The following is a 12,513-nucleotide window of genomic DNA, read 5'->3' on the forward strand; positions in this document are numbered from 1 at the left end:
TTGTCGTTGCTTAGGAATTATCTTCTGCATAAAATCAGTGTTCAACTGTCTTTTAAATCCCGACAGGATAATTTTTTTTTTTTTTAAGTTGCCAAGCAGATTCTGAAACTTACTTAGAAGAGTGAAGATGTATGGCTTCATCGAGGAAATGCTGAAAAGAGGATTAACGAGAGGGCCCTTGCTCTGTTGCAGTGGTAGGAGATTATAATGTGGCACACGAGAAGGAAGAAGCCCACATTTTGAAGAAAAAGGATGGTGTCCGAAGGGCAGTGGGAGGTACATGCTTCCAGTTATGGAATGAATAAGTCACGAGGATGAAAGGGAAAGCAGAGGGAATACAGTCAGTGATACTATAATAGCTCTGTATGGACAGATGTTAGCTGCACTTAGAGTGAGCACAGCATAACACACAAACTTGTTGAATCAGCAGTCTGAACACCTGAAATTAATGCAACGTCATGTGTCAATGTGTCAATGTGTCACATTAAGAAAGTCAATGTGTCAACTCTACTTCAATTCAACTCTACTTTCAAAGAAAAGAAAAAAGAAAAGAAAAAAAAGAAAAGAAAAAGAATAGAGTCTAGAAGCCAACTAGCATCAGAAGGCATACAAAATTCTGCTAGGAAAAAAGTTACTGAAAAGCTTTTCCTCAATTATCTTCTCTGTTTACAAAATGCTGGTGATGTTATTACATGGGATAATTTTGTATCTTCTGCATAAGACAGCAGATATGCAGAAACGCTCAGGAGTTTTTTTTTTTTGTTTTTTTTTTTGAGCCTCAGGCCTTAATGAGTTTGATCTGCCTTTGTTTTGCTTGCTGAACAATTCCTGAACTCATAATTAACAAAAGCGCACACAGGATTGAATAAACGTTGAGAAGTGGGAAGTAGGTGAGGAAGATTCATGGGATGATTGTAGACGATGTGACACAGATGAATCTGGTCCGTTTAAGAACGTGTACACGCACAACATATTGTTTCCCCTTCAGTTACATATTCAGAAAGCAATCACAGCGCAGAAGCAAGGAGCAGACTTACCTAGGGCAAGCAGAGAGAGAGTGGCCCTTTCTCATGTGTCTTCTTCAGCCCAAACCAAACTCCAGGAATTACAAGTTTTACAATTGCCTTGTCTTCGACTTACATGAAATGCTCAAAGGAGATAGAGTGACAACTCTTATCTGTTACAAATATGTCTTGAAAAATATGGAAAACTGGACATACCCAAAGCCAGCAGTTGCTTATAGAGAAAGTGGTTTGTTTGCTGGGATTTGTTACAGAAAGAACAAGCCCGTAGATCTTGGTGACTCTACACAATGTTGCTCAAAAGATACTCCTGCTTTGCACTCCAAGAGTGATGCACAGTTAGCTTGGATGGGATGTAACTGAAATGCAGATAAATGCAGACAGAGTTCATGGTTTTACCCTGAAAAAAATTACATGGCTTCATTGCCATATTTCTATACCTAGGTTTTAAGAACTCAAGGGGAGGGTTTTGAGTAATTTTCTGAACTGGTTTTGTATTTATACTATCAGTTTTTGAAAAAAAATCTTTTCTTTTCTTTTTTTTTTTTTTTTAACCTCTCTCTGCCCTGCTTTTCTCTGAACTGTCTCTTTACTTATGTTGTTTTAAAAAGACTGTCCCGGGGCCAACTCTCCCATTAGGACTGTGTATGCAAAAGCTAATTGAGAAAGACTAGATTCTCTTTGGTTTGATAGCTCCTAATGTTTTGGTAAGTCCAGCCAGCCATCTGCAGCTACAAACTCCCTGCTGAGTTGCTGGCCGAGATACAAAGAAAGGAAAAACAGCGAAGAAACCACCCTGTGATGTGAGCCCGGAGTTTTCTGGCAGCCTGGCTGAATGAGGACCATAATCCTTTTCGGAAATAATTCTAAAACGGAACTATTCGCAATAAACATGAAATTAAAAGCATGATGTAGTAGTGATCCAAAAGGAATGTGAATTCTTCTCCAGGACATGCAGAGACCTGTGGACGAACTATTTCTAGATTCTTGCTCCAGCTTTCCTGAGAGTAAGTTAATCTCTAAAATTGTGGTTGTTTTGCATATAAAACCATAACTTATGACTTCAGATAAGGAATGCCAAACATTTGGATGGGGACTAGTAAATGCAGTAAATTATTAGTTGTTTTGATTTTCCAAATCATCCAAGTATTTTATATTGTATAGCTAAAAACAAAAAACCTTAGTTGAACTAAGTGTTGTGTTTTTTTTTTTCCATTTTCACCCCATGACTAAAGCATAGTATATATTATCTAAAAGGGTATTGGGCGAATTGAAAGGAATATAACTTTATGTTGCCTCTTTGCAAGTTATGATGATAGGCTGTTTCCCAAGTGGTTAGAATTACATATTCTTTTTTGTTTGTTTTTACTTTTACTGCCAGAGGATTTGTAAGCACTGGGGGTAGGGAGCAGGAGGGTAGGAGGGGGGGCACATGATTTTCTGAGTTTTAAACTGTTTTAATTGGCTTGAGAATATTTTCATCAAGAAAATGTAGGACAATATTTTTATTGACCTTGTTCGTCATACTACGTCTTTGATCTAACTTGTTGTGCAATGTGTTTATTCTCTGAATATGAGGAAATCTATCAGGCGGGGCGTGACTGGCTTTTTATAGCCACATTATTATTTCTAGATCACACGACTTACTATTCAGAGGAATTTAAGATAGTTAGATGTTTTGTGCTCCTCTGGTGAATAGTAATTCCTGCCCACCCCCCACCCCGTATTTACATCAGGATGTGTAGTGGGAAAAAAAAAAAATCAGTCCTAACAAACAGAAGTAAATAACCATAATTGTGACTGATCATGTTAATTCTGTTGTCATTAGTAATTCTTTCTGGCACATGCATTTCTCCACAGGAAGAAAGGAGAGCAACATATTTAACCCCCTCAGATACCATGGTTTACTAGGGCACTGATTTCTTAATTGGTAATGGTGCAGTTTTGTTTGAGTTGGGGTCTCCAGGCCATCACCGTCTGCTCTGTTAACACCATCATCAGGAACTCTGCAATGAACCTTTGTTCATTTCTGGACAATTTTTGTTCTACAAGGGGGCACCTTGTAAAGGCAACTCTATGCCCTAAAGCCCTCGTCCTTGTCTTCTTGTCTGTCTTCACACTTTCTTTTGTGCTCCTTGTGTTAATTTTCTGTTGCGGCTGCAACAGAGGACCTTGAACTTTATGGCTGAAAACAAAGCAGATTTATCGTCTTACTGTTGGGGACGCGAGAAGTGTGATGTGGGTCTCACTGGATGAAAACCAACGTGCTGGCAGGGCTGCATTGGTTTCTGGAGGATGTGAGGGAGAATTCTGTTTTCTTGTCTTCTACGGTTTGCAGAGGCTGCTGGCGTTCCTCAGCTCCTGCCCACCTTCCTCCATCTTCAAAGCCAGCAATGGCTTGAGTCCTTTTAACAACATCTGCACTAACTATCTTTTTTACCTCTCTTTTCCACTTTTCAGGACCCTTGTGATTACATTGGGTCCCCCTAGATAACCCAGGACAACCTCCCTGACTTAGTTGATGAGCAACCTTACTCCTATCTGCTTCCTTAATTCTTTTTTTTTTTTTAATTTTTTATTTTTTATAAACATATATTTTTATCCCCAGGGGTACAGGTCTGTGAATCACCAGGTTTACACACTTCACAGCACTCACCAAATCACATACCCTCCCCAATGTCCATAATCCCATCCCCTGCTTCCTTAATTCTTAATACATCATCTAATGTGATACAGTCACAAGTTCCAGGATTAGAACGGGACCATTCTTCTGCCTGCCTTATTCCTCTTCAATTATTCCTTACCTTTCAGATCGAAATGGCAGATGCACAATATTCTCTGCCTTGACTAGGTGACCTTCCCATTTGAGCCACCTCCTGAATACCAGTAGGAACCAGCATATTCATGGCTTTGCTCTGGCCCCATGGATAAGCTCAGCATTAGGCCATGAATGTAGTAGCCAGAAACAACCTTATTAGTAATAGAATGGAAGAGACAATAGCAGTTCTATGGTTTCCATCTCTCTTCAATATGGCACCAAAGAAGGACGCCATGACCCCCAAAACCCAAGTCTTATTGACCAATTGACTTGTGCTCCAAGCTTTGCACTAAAGCTCAAGCCGTTATGCTTGGAACACTTCCTGGATCAATTTCCCTCCTACATGGTTGGGTTCTATTAACTAAGATTACACCTTCTGTTTTCTTTATCAACTAGGATAACTCATGGGTATTTGTGTTTTATAAGTCTCAGAGTAGTTTTATTATTCTTCCTGATGGGAAAATATTGAGATAGATTTCTTTCAATTCAATTATGGAGCTCATTCTGGAAGATACACTAGTAATTCTTGTACTGCACTAAGATGACCATATAAACAATTACATCATGCTACCACTCCCAGACTGAGGGTTATATCTGAAATCGGCTGCCTTCACTAGGTTTGAAAGAGACCATTTAATGGCTATAAGACATAGAAGACAGCTATGTCCTGAACTGTTGTTGTTATATAGGTTCTCTATACATAATGTCTTCTGCTGATGACTTGGCCTACTTATTGGAAACTGACAGTCTGGCTGATTGGTAGACTTGTGTGTAAGCCTAAAGGGTAGCACTCTCTCCCTGTGAGCTTAAGCCCTTACATGGATTATCCCCAAGGCCAAGGTTGAATTCATAAATAGGAGGCAATGGATGACTCTTCCACTGACAACAGCAGAACACCATGGGGGTCTGCAAATCATCAGGCCTCAATTGCCTCCAGTGATATACTATTAGAGTGAGGTTTTGTTCAAGGAACTCCAAATACAAATTTATCTGATTCATGTGTTCATTGTTTGCTCACTCTTTCCTTAAAAACAGACAGGAGTAACAGACATCATGAATCTGAACATTATTTTAGGTGCTCTTTTCTACTAGCAATAAAATGGGGCCCGCTACTTCGCAAGAATCAAAGTTGTCCGTAATGACACCACACATACCCCTTTACCTAACAGACCTTACCACAATAACTATATTTTTCTGCCCATATTTTTCCAACGAAGAGCGCCTTCACACCACTGGGTCCAACTCTGGCAAGTTCTCAGAATCTGGACAGCTTGAGAAGGCACAGAACTTCAAACGTTCTTTCTATTTTACCTCTTTCACTTTTTTTTTTTTTTTTTTTTGAGAAAATCCAACATGGCTGTAAGGTGAAGAAAAAATTGGTTAAGCTCTTTTTATTCTTGGCATATTAGACTCTTTTCCATTCTACTTCTTACATCCTACCCACACATCCCCTAAGGTTTGATATTTTCCCTCCACATCTTTGCAAATACCCTTTCCAGTGGATGCACCTTGTCTTTCTGCCCACACCTAGATGAGGTGCTTGCCCAGATATGGAAGCTGCAAGGGTGGTTCTCTTTACACCCATCATGGACTTGTCTTTCTTGAGAATTCAGTTCATCAGTGTCTCCTCGCATATATTGCTTTTTGTTTGTGTCGTGGGAAATGTGGTTTTAATTTTGTTGGGTTATTGTTGTTTCTTACCATTGGTGTAAAGATGTTGCACATTCTTCTATATCTCAGCTGTGGGCTTGAACAGAACAACGATATTGTATTCAAGCAGATTCTCATTACCTCCTTGATACTCCGTAAGGTGGAACTAGATGCCATCCTTCTGCTATGGCCTTTAGCCCTACAGGTCATTTCAAGTGAGAGACTATTGTGTGGTTTTAAGGGATTTCATCATAATTTTAGATTCAATTAATTTTCTCAATCTTCAATTAATATGCCTATTTTGGACAGGGGAGTCGGAAAACTTTTTTGTGCACATTTCTTAATTTGAGGCAACATTTAATAATTTGGCTGATATCTTGTGGGGGAGTATCTGTGGTTTGGATTTAAATCATATTCTAGTTTTATTGCAAATATATATTTCTTCTTATGCCTTCTCAGACAATTCTTTGTATTTGTCCCTTTGGGTAGATTTTTCAAAGGAAATTGGGCAAATCACTTTTTCACTTCCACTTTGAAGATATCAGGCTGATTTTTGTTCCATTATAAACTGTTTACTCATTCCTTCCTGAGCAACCCCACCTCTACCCTTGCAACTTAATTCTAACTTTTCCCTCTGTCCTTTAATTTAAAAAATACCATTCATTTTTTGTCATTGTATTTGGTACTTGGCAAGCCTTTTTAGGAAATATGCGTCTTCCCACTAACTTGAAAAATTAATTTCCATTGGGTTTTTACAAGGTACTTTCTTCAATATATTTTTCTCCTGCTTTTTTCTTCTTTTGGGGTATCTCTTTACCAAATACTTTACTTTTGATCTTACTTTTTTTCCTACTTCATGTATTTTTAATCATGTTTTTAAATGAGTTTCAACTTTCATTGAAAATCTGGCAAGATTACAAAATTTTTCTCTGTAGCATAGATCTTATGTTCTTTACTGACTTCAGTGGGATTTTTAAGTATGTAATTTGCTTTTCATTTTTTCTTTCTTCTTGAATTTTAGTCATTAAATGGAAGATTTGAAAACTTTTCTTCTGTTTATTGTAATAAAGTTTTCTTTGGAAAGATCATATCTTTTCTCTGCCTCTTGAGAGTAATCAATCTTTCCTTATGTTCTAGCATTTGGGGGCTCCTGGTAATGATTGGATGGACCAAGTAGTCTGAGTGGATCCCTCCTTGAGCTTCTTTGGATGCTGGTAGAGTCTCTGATCTTGCCCTAAATGGTGGATTGATCCACACAATCCTTAGACAAATTTCAACAACAACATTGGCACAGTGGTTAAGAGTGAGGTCTCTAGAACTTGGTCATCTAAGTTAAATCTCTGATTCTGCCACCATTAGCTGTTTGGCGAGTCTCTTAGCCTCTGTGTGCCTCATATCCCTCATCTTTTAAATGGGGAGAATAGTAGGATCTATCCCAAAGATTTATTATGAGGATTCAACTAATTGATTTGTTAGTTAACTTGTGCTTTCTTTTGTATGTTTTTAGCCTTCTGGCTCCCTTTCCTACACATGGAATTGGAAACAGCTGTTACGATGTTTCTTTTTGGTTTGATTGCACAATGCTTCCTATTTCAGACCATCACATTTACTTCCTTTACTTTTTTATTTTAAAATAAACAGGTCAGAATGATCAAGAGGCACTTAAGTGTGGGTCAGCAAACATGGGCTCTCCTCTGCAAGAATTTTCTGAAGAAATGGAGGAGGAAGAGAGAGACCTTGTTGGTATGGTTCAGAGTCTACATCGTCTCATATTTAGGAAAGAAAAATGTTTTTGGAGGGGGCACTGCAAATAGTTTATCTTCATTATTTAATGTTTCATATATATTCTATTGTTAACTAACAGGCTGGAAATTTTTTTCAAATTCTGGACTTTGCTATTACTTCAAATGAGAGTCCTTTAAGTATATTATTATTATTTGTCTGACTAGAGACATTCTTTAAATAATCAATATTCAGAAATTCCCTGAAAAATAAATCCATATCTTTGTATTGCAGAAATAATAATTCTTAACATATGAACTCCTTTGAAATTCACGAAAGTATAGTTACAAAAGTTCAGGGTCAAAGTCAAAGAAAGACACAAATTTAATCCAGAATTAATCCAGCAAATAAACCAAAATTAAAACAAACAAACAAACAAAAATTCAAAAGACAAATTGTAGCCCTTCTACACATTTGTGCTAAGGATACAGACTGTATCAATTTGAAAGAAGTAATGGAAATATAAACAAACAGAAGAAGAAAATGACATTTTGAACTTTTGCTTCTATTAAGACAGTACTATTTTCTTCTGATAAGAATGATCAGATGTACTTTGTGTAGAAAAGTAAGTAAATTGAGAAAAATACATTTAAAAAGTTAAAATCACTTATAAAATGCCCATAGTTCAAAGAGTTGGGTATTAACATTGGATCTTATGAACAGTGTGTGTGTGTGTGTGTGTGTGTGTGTGTGTGTTTTCTTTCAACAAATATATTTTGAATGCTTGGATTAACAATAAATAAAGCATACAAAAATCAAGCATGGAGTAAAGATTATAAAATATAAATATAAAAGTTGAATTCTATGTTATATAGATGTGTTACTTCCAACTTTTTAACTGTTTTTAATATAAGTATCACAACTGTCAATTGATCTATCTAGATAGAGAACAACACACATCATAAGATCAGATGGTAAACAAGATATTTTAAAGTCCCTGTGTTTAAAATCAAAAGTATGTAATAAGGTCTTTTCTTAACACCAGAATTTAAATGCATTCTGTTGCATTTCCAATTTCAGAATGTTGTCACAACGACAAAGACTTTTTTTTTTTTTTTAAAGATTTTATTTATTTATTTGACAGAGAGAGATCACAATAGGCAGAGAGGCAGGCAGAGGAGAGGAGGAAGCAGGCCCCCTGCTGAGCAGAGAGCCCGATGCGGGACTCCATCCCAGGACCCTGAGATCATGACCTGAGCCAAAGGCAGCGGCTTTAACCCACTGAGCTGCCCAGGCGCCCCTGACAAAGACTTTTTAAAAATTCTTTTTATGAGCAGTGTTTTGGGACAGTCTTCTTTCACATGTACAGCATCAGCCGATAAAAATAGGACCTCACTTCTGTTTTTGAGAGCTGGAAACCAATTTCATGACATCTAACACTTCTCAATCCATCGACACACAGGTGTCAGCAGGACTGTAAACTGCTGAGTAATTCCTGAAGCAATCTAGCCTCTAACGCTCACATTAAAGGATGATAAACTTAGACTCTCAGTTATAATTGGAATCAGTGCCACAGCTCTCTTTTGATGGACAATGCGTGTATTTCAAAATATGCTAATCAAAGGTCAAAAGAAAACAGAAACACTTGGAAACTGGGAGAGAGGAAAAAATGGTCAATGCGACATAACAAAACTACAGGTTTGAAGTTCTTATGGATGATTTCTCTGTGGATGAGCAGCTCTTGATTGGTTTCATTTTTCTCTCATTGCTGTGTAGGAATGGTTTTTCTCATTTCTTCTAGTATTGTTTGCATACCGACTTTCCTCCAATTTACATCAAGTTAATGACTTTCCTCAATTGCCTGCAATGAATCTGGGACGTGTAGATAACTTTAATGACTCTAATTATGTGATTGCATTTGCCCCTGAATCCAAAACAACCCAGGAGATCATGGAAAAAGTGGCTTCAGCCCCATTCATGAAAGGTATGTTCTCTAGCAGTTCTTGACGTTTTCCTGATTTGCAAAACATACACATTTGTTTTGGGATTTTGTATTATCCTCATTATCATCCGTATCAAAATGAGACAGTCTGGTATTATTCAAATGTATGTTATTGAGAAGATTTGGAAATATTGGACAGCACTAGAGCATAGTTTTTAATTCTCTTCAAATACATAAAAAACTGAGAGGGAAATTAGACAGTAAAACCAAGAAGTCAGCAGTAGCTACCAACAAAACTAGATAGTAGGGTGTTTCTCCAAACCCCACAATATAAGCGGGGGGCAGGAATCACCAACAGCCACTAAGCCTGTATGACATCTCTCTGGGGTATTGGGAGAACAAAGGGGAGCAGTGGGGTATCTGATGGAGCTGGAAAGAGCCCCCTGAGAGGAAACCAGTACCCCTTGCAAAGCAGAGTAGGCCAATCTGTGAACAACTGAAACAATTTTCAGCCACTATCCTGGTAGGGTAGTATTAGGCAGTTATCCCAAAGCTGTTACATATGGAAAGTGGGATATACAAAATAGGTAATTATGAAATAGTCTCTTTCTCCCACCCCTCTGTCTTGCAAACCCAGGAATCTCAGTCCTGGAGGAAAGGAGATGCAGAGGTCTGGGACAGGAAATTTTACAGGGTAAAGAATATTGTCAGGGCACCAGGGTGGTGCAGTGGGTTGAGTGTCAGACTCTTGGTTTGGGTTCAGATCATGATCTCAGGATCTAAATCATGAGATTGAGCCCACATCAGGCTCTATGCTCACCACAGAGTCTGCTTGAGACTTTTGTTCCCTCTGCCCCTCCCCCCACAATCGAGCACATGCACCCCCTCTCCCAAATATTGTCATTCCAGATTGCTAGGAAGCCAGTGATAATGAATAGGTTCTGTTAAAGGGTCTCAATTTGAGGAGACTCCCACTGGTCTAGTTGGCATACTTTGAGCTTCAAGAAGAATAGTAGGTGTGATGATATGAAACTCATCCAAGGTATACATAAAATCCAGGCTTCCACAACGTATTAAAAAAAAATGCTTTTAGAATATGGTACAGAATCAGTTCTTCTTATGAAAATTTGTATATGAAGAGAAGATACCCATTATTTATCCTATATAAACTATATTAGTGGATGGATAATCAAACAGATGCTGGAAAGTACTATTTTATAAATGTTTCCACTAAAACATAAAAAACAAATGATGGCAATATAATATCACCATTTTAAAACTCCCATTGAATTAATGGATCTAGGCACTGAGTATCCATGGATGCTAATAATATCTCTAAATACCAGATTATCAGAAATCCTGACACTCTGATGAAAGAACATACCACCACCTCTAATCACCAAAGGGATTTGACCAGAGTCTGATTAAGCCTCTGGATGCAGCTACCAGATTGCAGGAGATGCAGAGAATTAGAAGCATATCATATTGCACTGGAAGTACGCATCCATCAGAATCCGGGCTGCAGGGAATTACATGGGCTAAGTAGCCTGGGTTTGGTCAGTAACAGTTATTAATTCTGTTGTATCTTTTAGGTATCTTGAGATGCTATCTTGAGAAAGCATTCTCTAAACTTAATGATTTTATATTGTCTTCAGAGGTTTGGCCACATTGACACCATGGTCACGTGAAAATACATCTTATAATTATATGATATATTTCAACTTTGAATAGGTCTGTGTATTGCTGTGTATTGCTAGGGGCATTCCTGGTGTAATAGTGGTATTGATATTATCCCAAATTCAATGCTTTAAATCATTGGTTTAAAGTTTATTTAGAAAGACATGTTATATTTGTGATAAAAGTGATTGCCCCATATCTCTTATTTTATCCAGAATTTTAGACACTCTGCCACAGTATGGGTCTCTTATTTAGGATCAGACCTGCCTTTAGTGAATAAAGAGGTTTAACATTAAATAACTGTAACATAATTGAATATGGTCTGCTGTCATTGGACCACGTAAAAATCTTCCATATTAGCTACTTCTTTCTTTCACATTCCAGGAAGAAGAATCATGGGGTGGCCAGATGAGAAAAGCATGGATGATTTGGATTTAAACTACTCTATAGATGCAGTAAAAGTCATCTTTAATAATACATTCTCATATCATCTGAAGTTTGTCTGGAGTGGGAGAATCCCCAAGATGAAGGAACACAGAGACCATTCAGGTAATTTTCCTACTAGAAGGATTTTTGGTTTTTGGTTTTTGGTTTTTTTGCTATTATGTTATTAGCCGCTAGAAGACACATGCGATCTCTGAAGCCTACACAACCATATGCTGGATATTCTCTTAATTTCTGAATATAAATGCGATTTATTCTTACTTAAATAAAGCCGGTGTTCTTAAGTATATTGTTTTATTAAGAAATAATATTTGCTCTTATTCCTATGCTACCACTAAATATAACCTGAAGGAAAGATTCTTGCTCATTGATTCTCAGACATTTAAAAAAAATGTAGTGCTGGGATGCCTGGGTGGCTCAGTGGTTAAAGCCTCTGCCTTCAGCTCAGGTCATGATCTCAGGGTCCTGGGATCAAGCCCCGCATCGGGCTCTCTGCTCAGTAAGGAGCCTGCTTCCCCATCTCTCTCTGCCTGCCTCCCTGCCTACTTGTGATCTCTCTCTCTATCAAATAAATAAATAAAATCTTTTTAAAAAATGAAAAATTTTAAAATGTAGTGCTTTCATGGCAAAAAGAACAGAAGAGCAAAGCTCAAAAAAAAAAAAAAAAGCATTCTTGGCTAACTGAGAGAATGATAAGATTGAATGCAAATTATTGATAACTGGTCTTAAAAACATTAATAAATCAATTCTGGTGTATTCTTCTTGGGTATGTTCTTCCAAACTCACTGGAGAAGTCCTACCATACACTGTATTATTGTGGGTTTGTAGTGTCTTTTGGAACATTTGAAGTTTTGATTTTTCCTATAACCAAGATCATCCCATCCCATCATAAATGGTTGTGTTCTTCTTTTACTGTAGCTCATTGTCAAGTAATGGATGAAAAAATCACATGTGAAGGTTCCATGTTCTGGAAGAAAGGTTTTATAGCTTTTCAAGCTGCCATTAATGCTGCTATTATAGAAGTGAGTATTGAGTTAAAGAAAAGTAACTGCATTGTATATTACATTTTGATGCACGATGCTATAATGGATTGCCCTACCTTAGCATTTACTTAATTGAGTCACTGAATTTATTTGGCACAATACAGAGAACAACTGCTATAGGTAAGCCATTATGCTAAGCACTGAGGATCAAGAAATCAGTAGAACACAGGTACTTTTCTCCAGGGATCCTGGATA

General features: G+C 37.5%; 1 protein-coding gene across 8 annotated transcripts in view; it reads left to right on the top strand.

Annotated features, from left to right (window-relative positions):
- ABCA9 (ATP binding cassette subfamily A member 9) overlaps positions 1-12,513 on the top strand; it is a 79,054-nt gene that overhangs the window by 10,925 nt on the left and 55,616 nt on the right. For 7 of the 8 annotated variants that reach the window (XR_009347865.1, XR_009347866.1, XR_009347867.1 and 4 more), the window contains exons 3-7: positions 89-2,029; positions 7,132-7,233; positions 9,014-9,196; positions 11,216-11,380; positions 12,194-12,297. Coding sequence is in view for 4 of the 8 variants with exons in the window: in XM_059147856.1 (XP_059003839.1) it covers positions 1,975-2,029; positions 7,132-7,233; positions 9,014-9,196; positions 11,216-11,380; positions 12,194-12,297 (609 nt within the window). In the remaining 4 variants the exon portion in view is untranslated. Of the gene's footprint in view, positions 1-88; positions 2,030-7,131; positions 7,234-8,988; positions 9,197-11,215; positions 11,381-12,193; positions 12,298-12,513 lie in introns of all 8 variants that reach the window. The other variant, XM_059147857.1, reaches the window with a different exon arrangement.

This window comes from Mustela lutreola, chromosome 15, assembly GCF_030435805.1.
Source record: "Mustela lutreola isolate mMusLut2 chromosome 15, mMusLut2.pri, whole genome shotgun sequence".
Classification (NCBI taxonomy): domain Eukaryota; kingdom Metazoa; phylum Chordata; class Mammalia; order Carnivora; family Mustelidae; genus Mustela; species Mustela lutreola.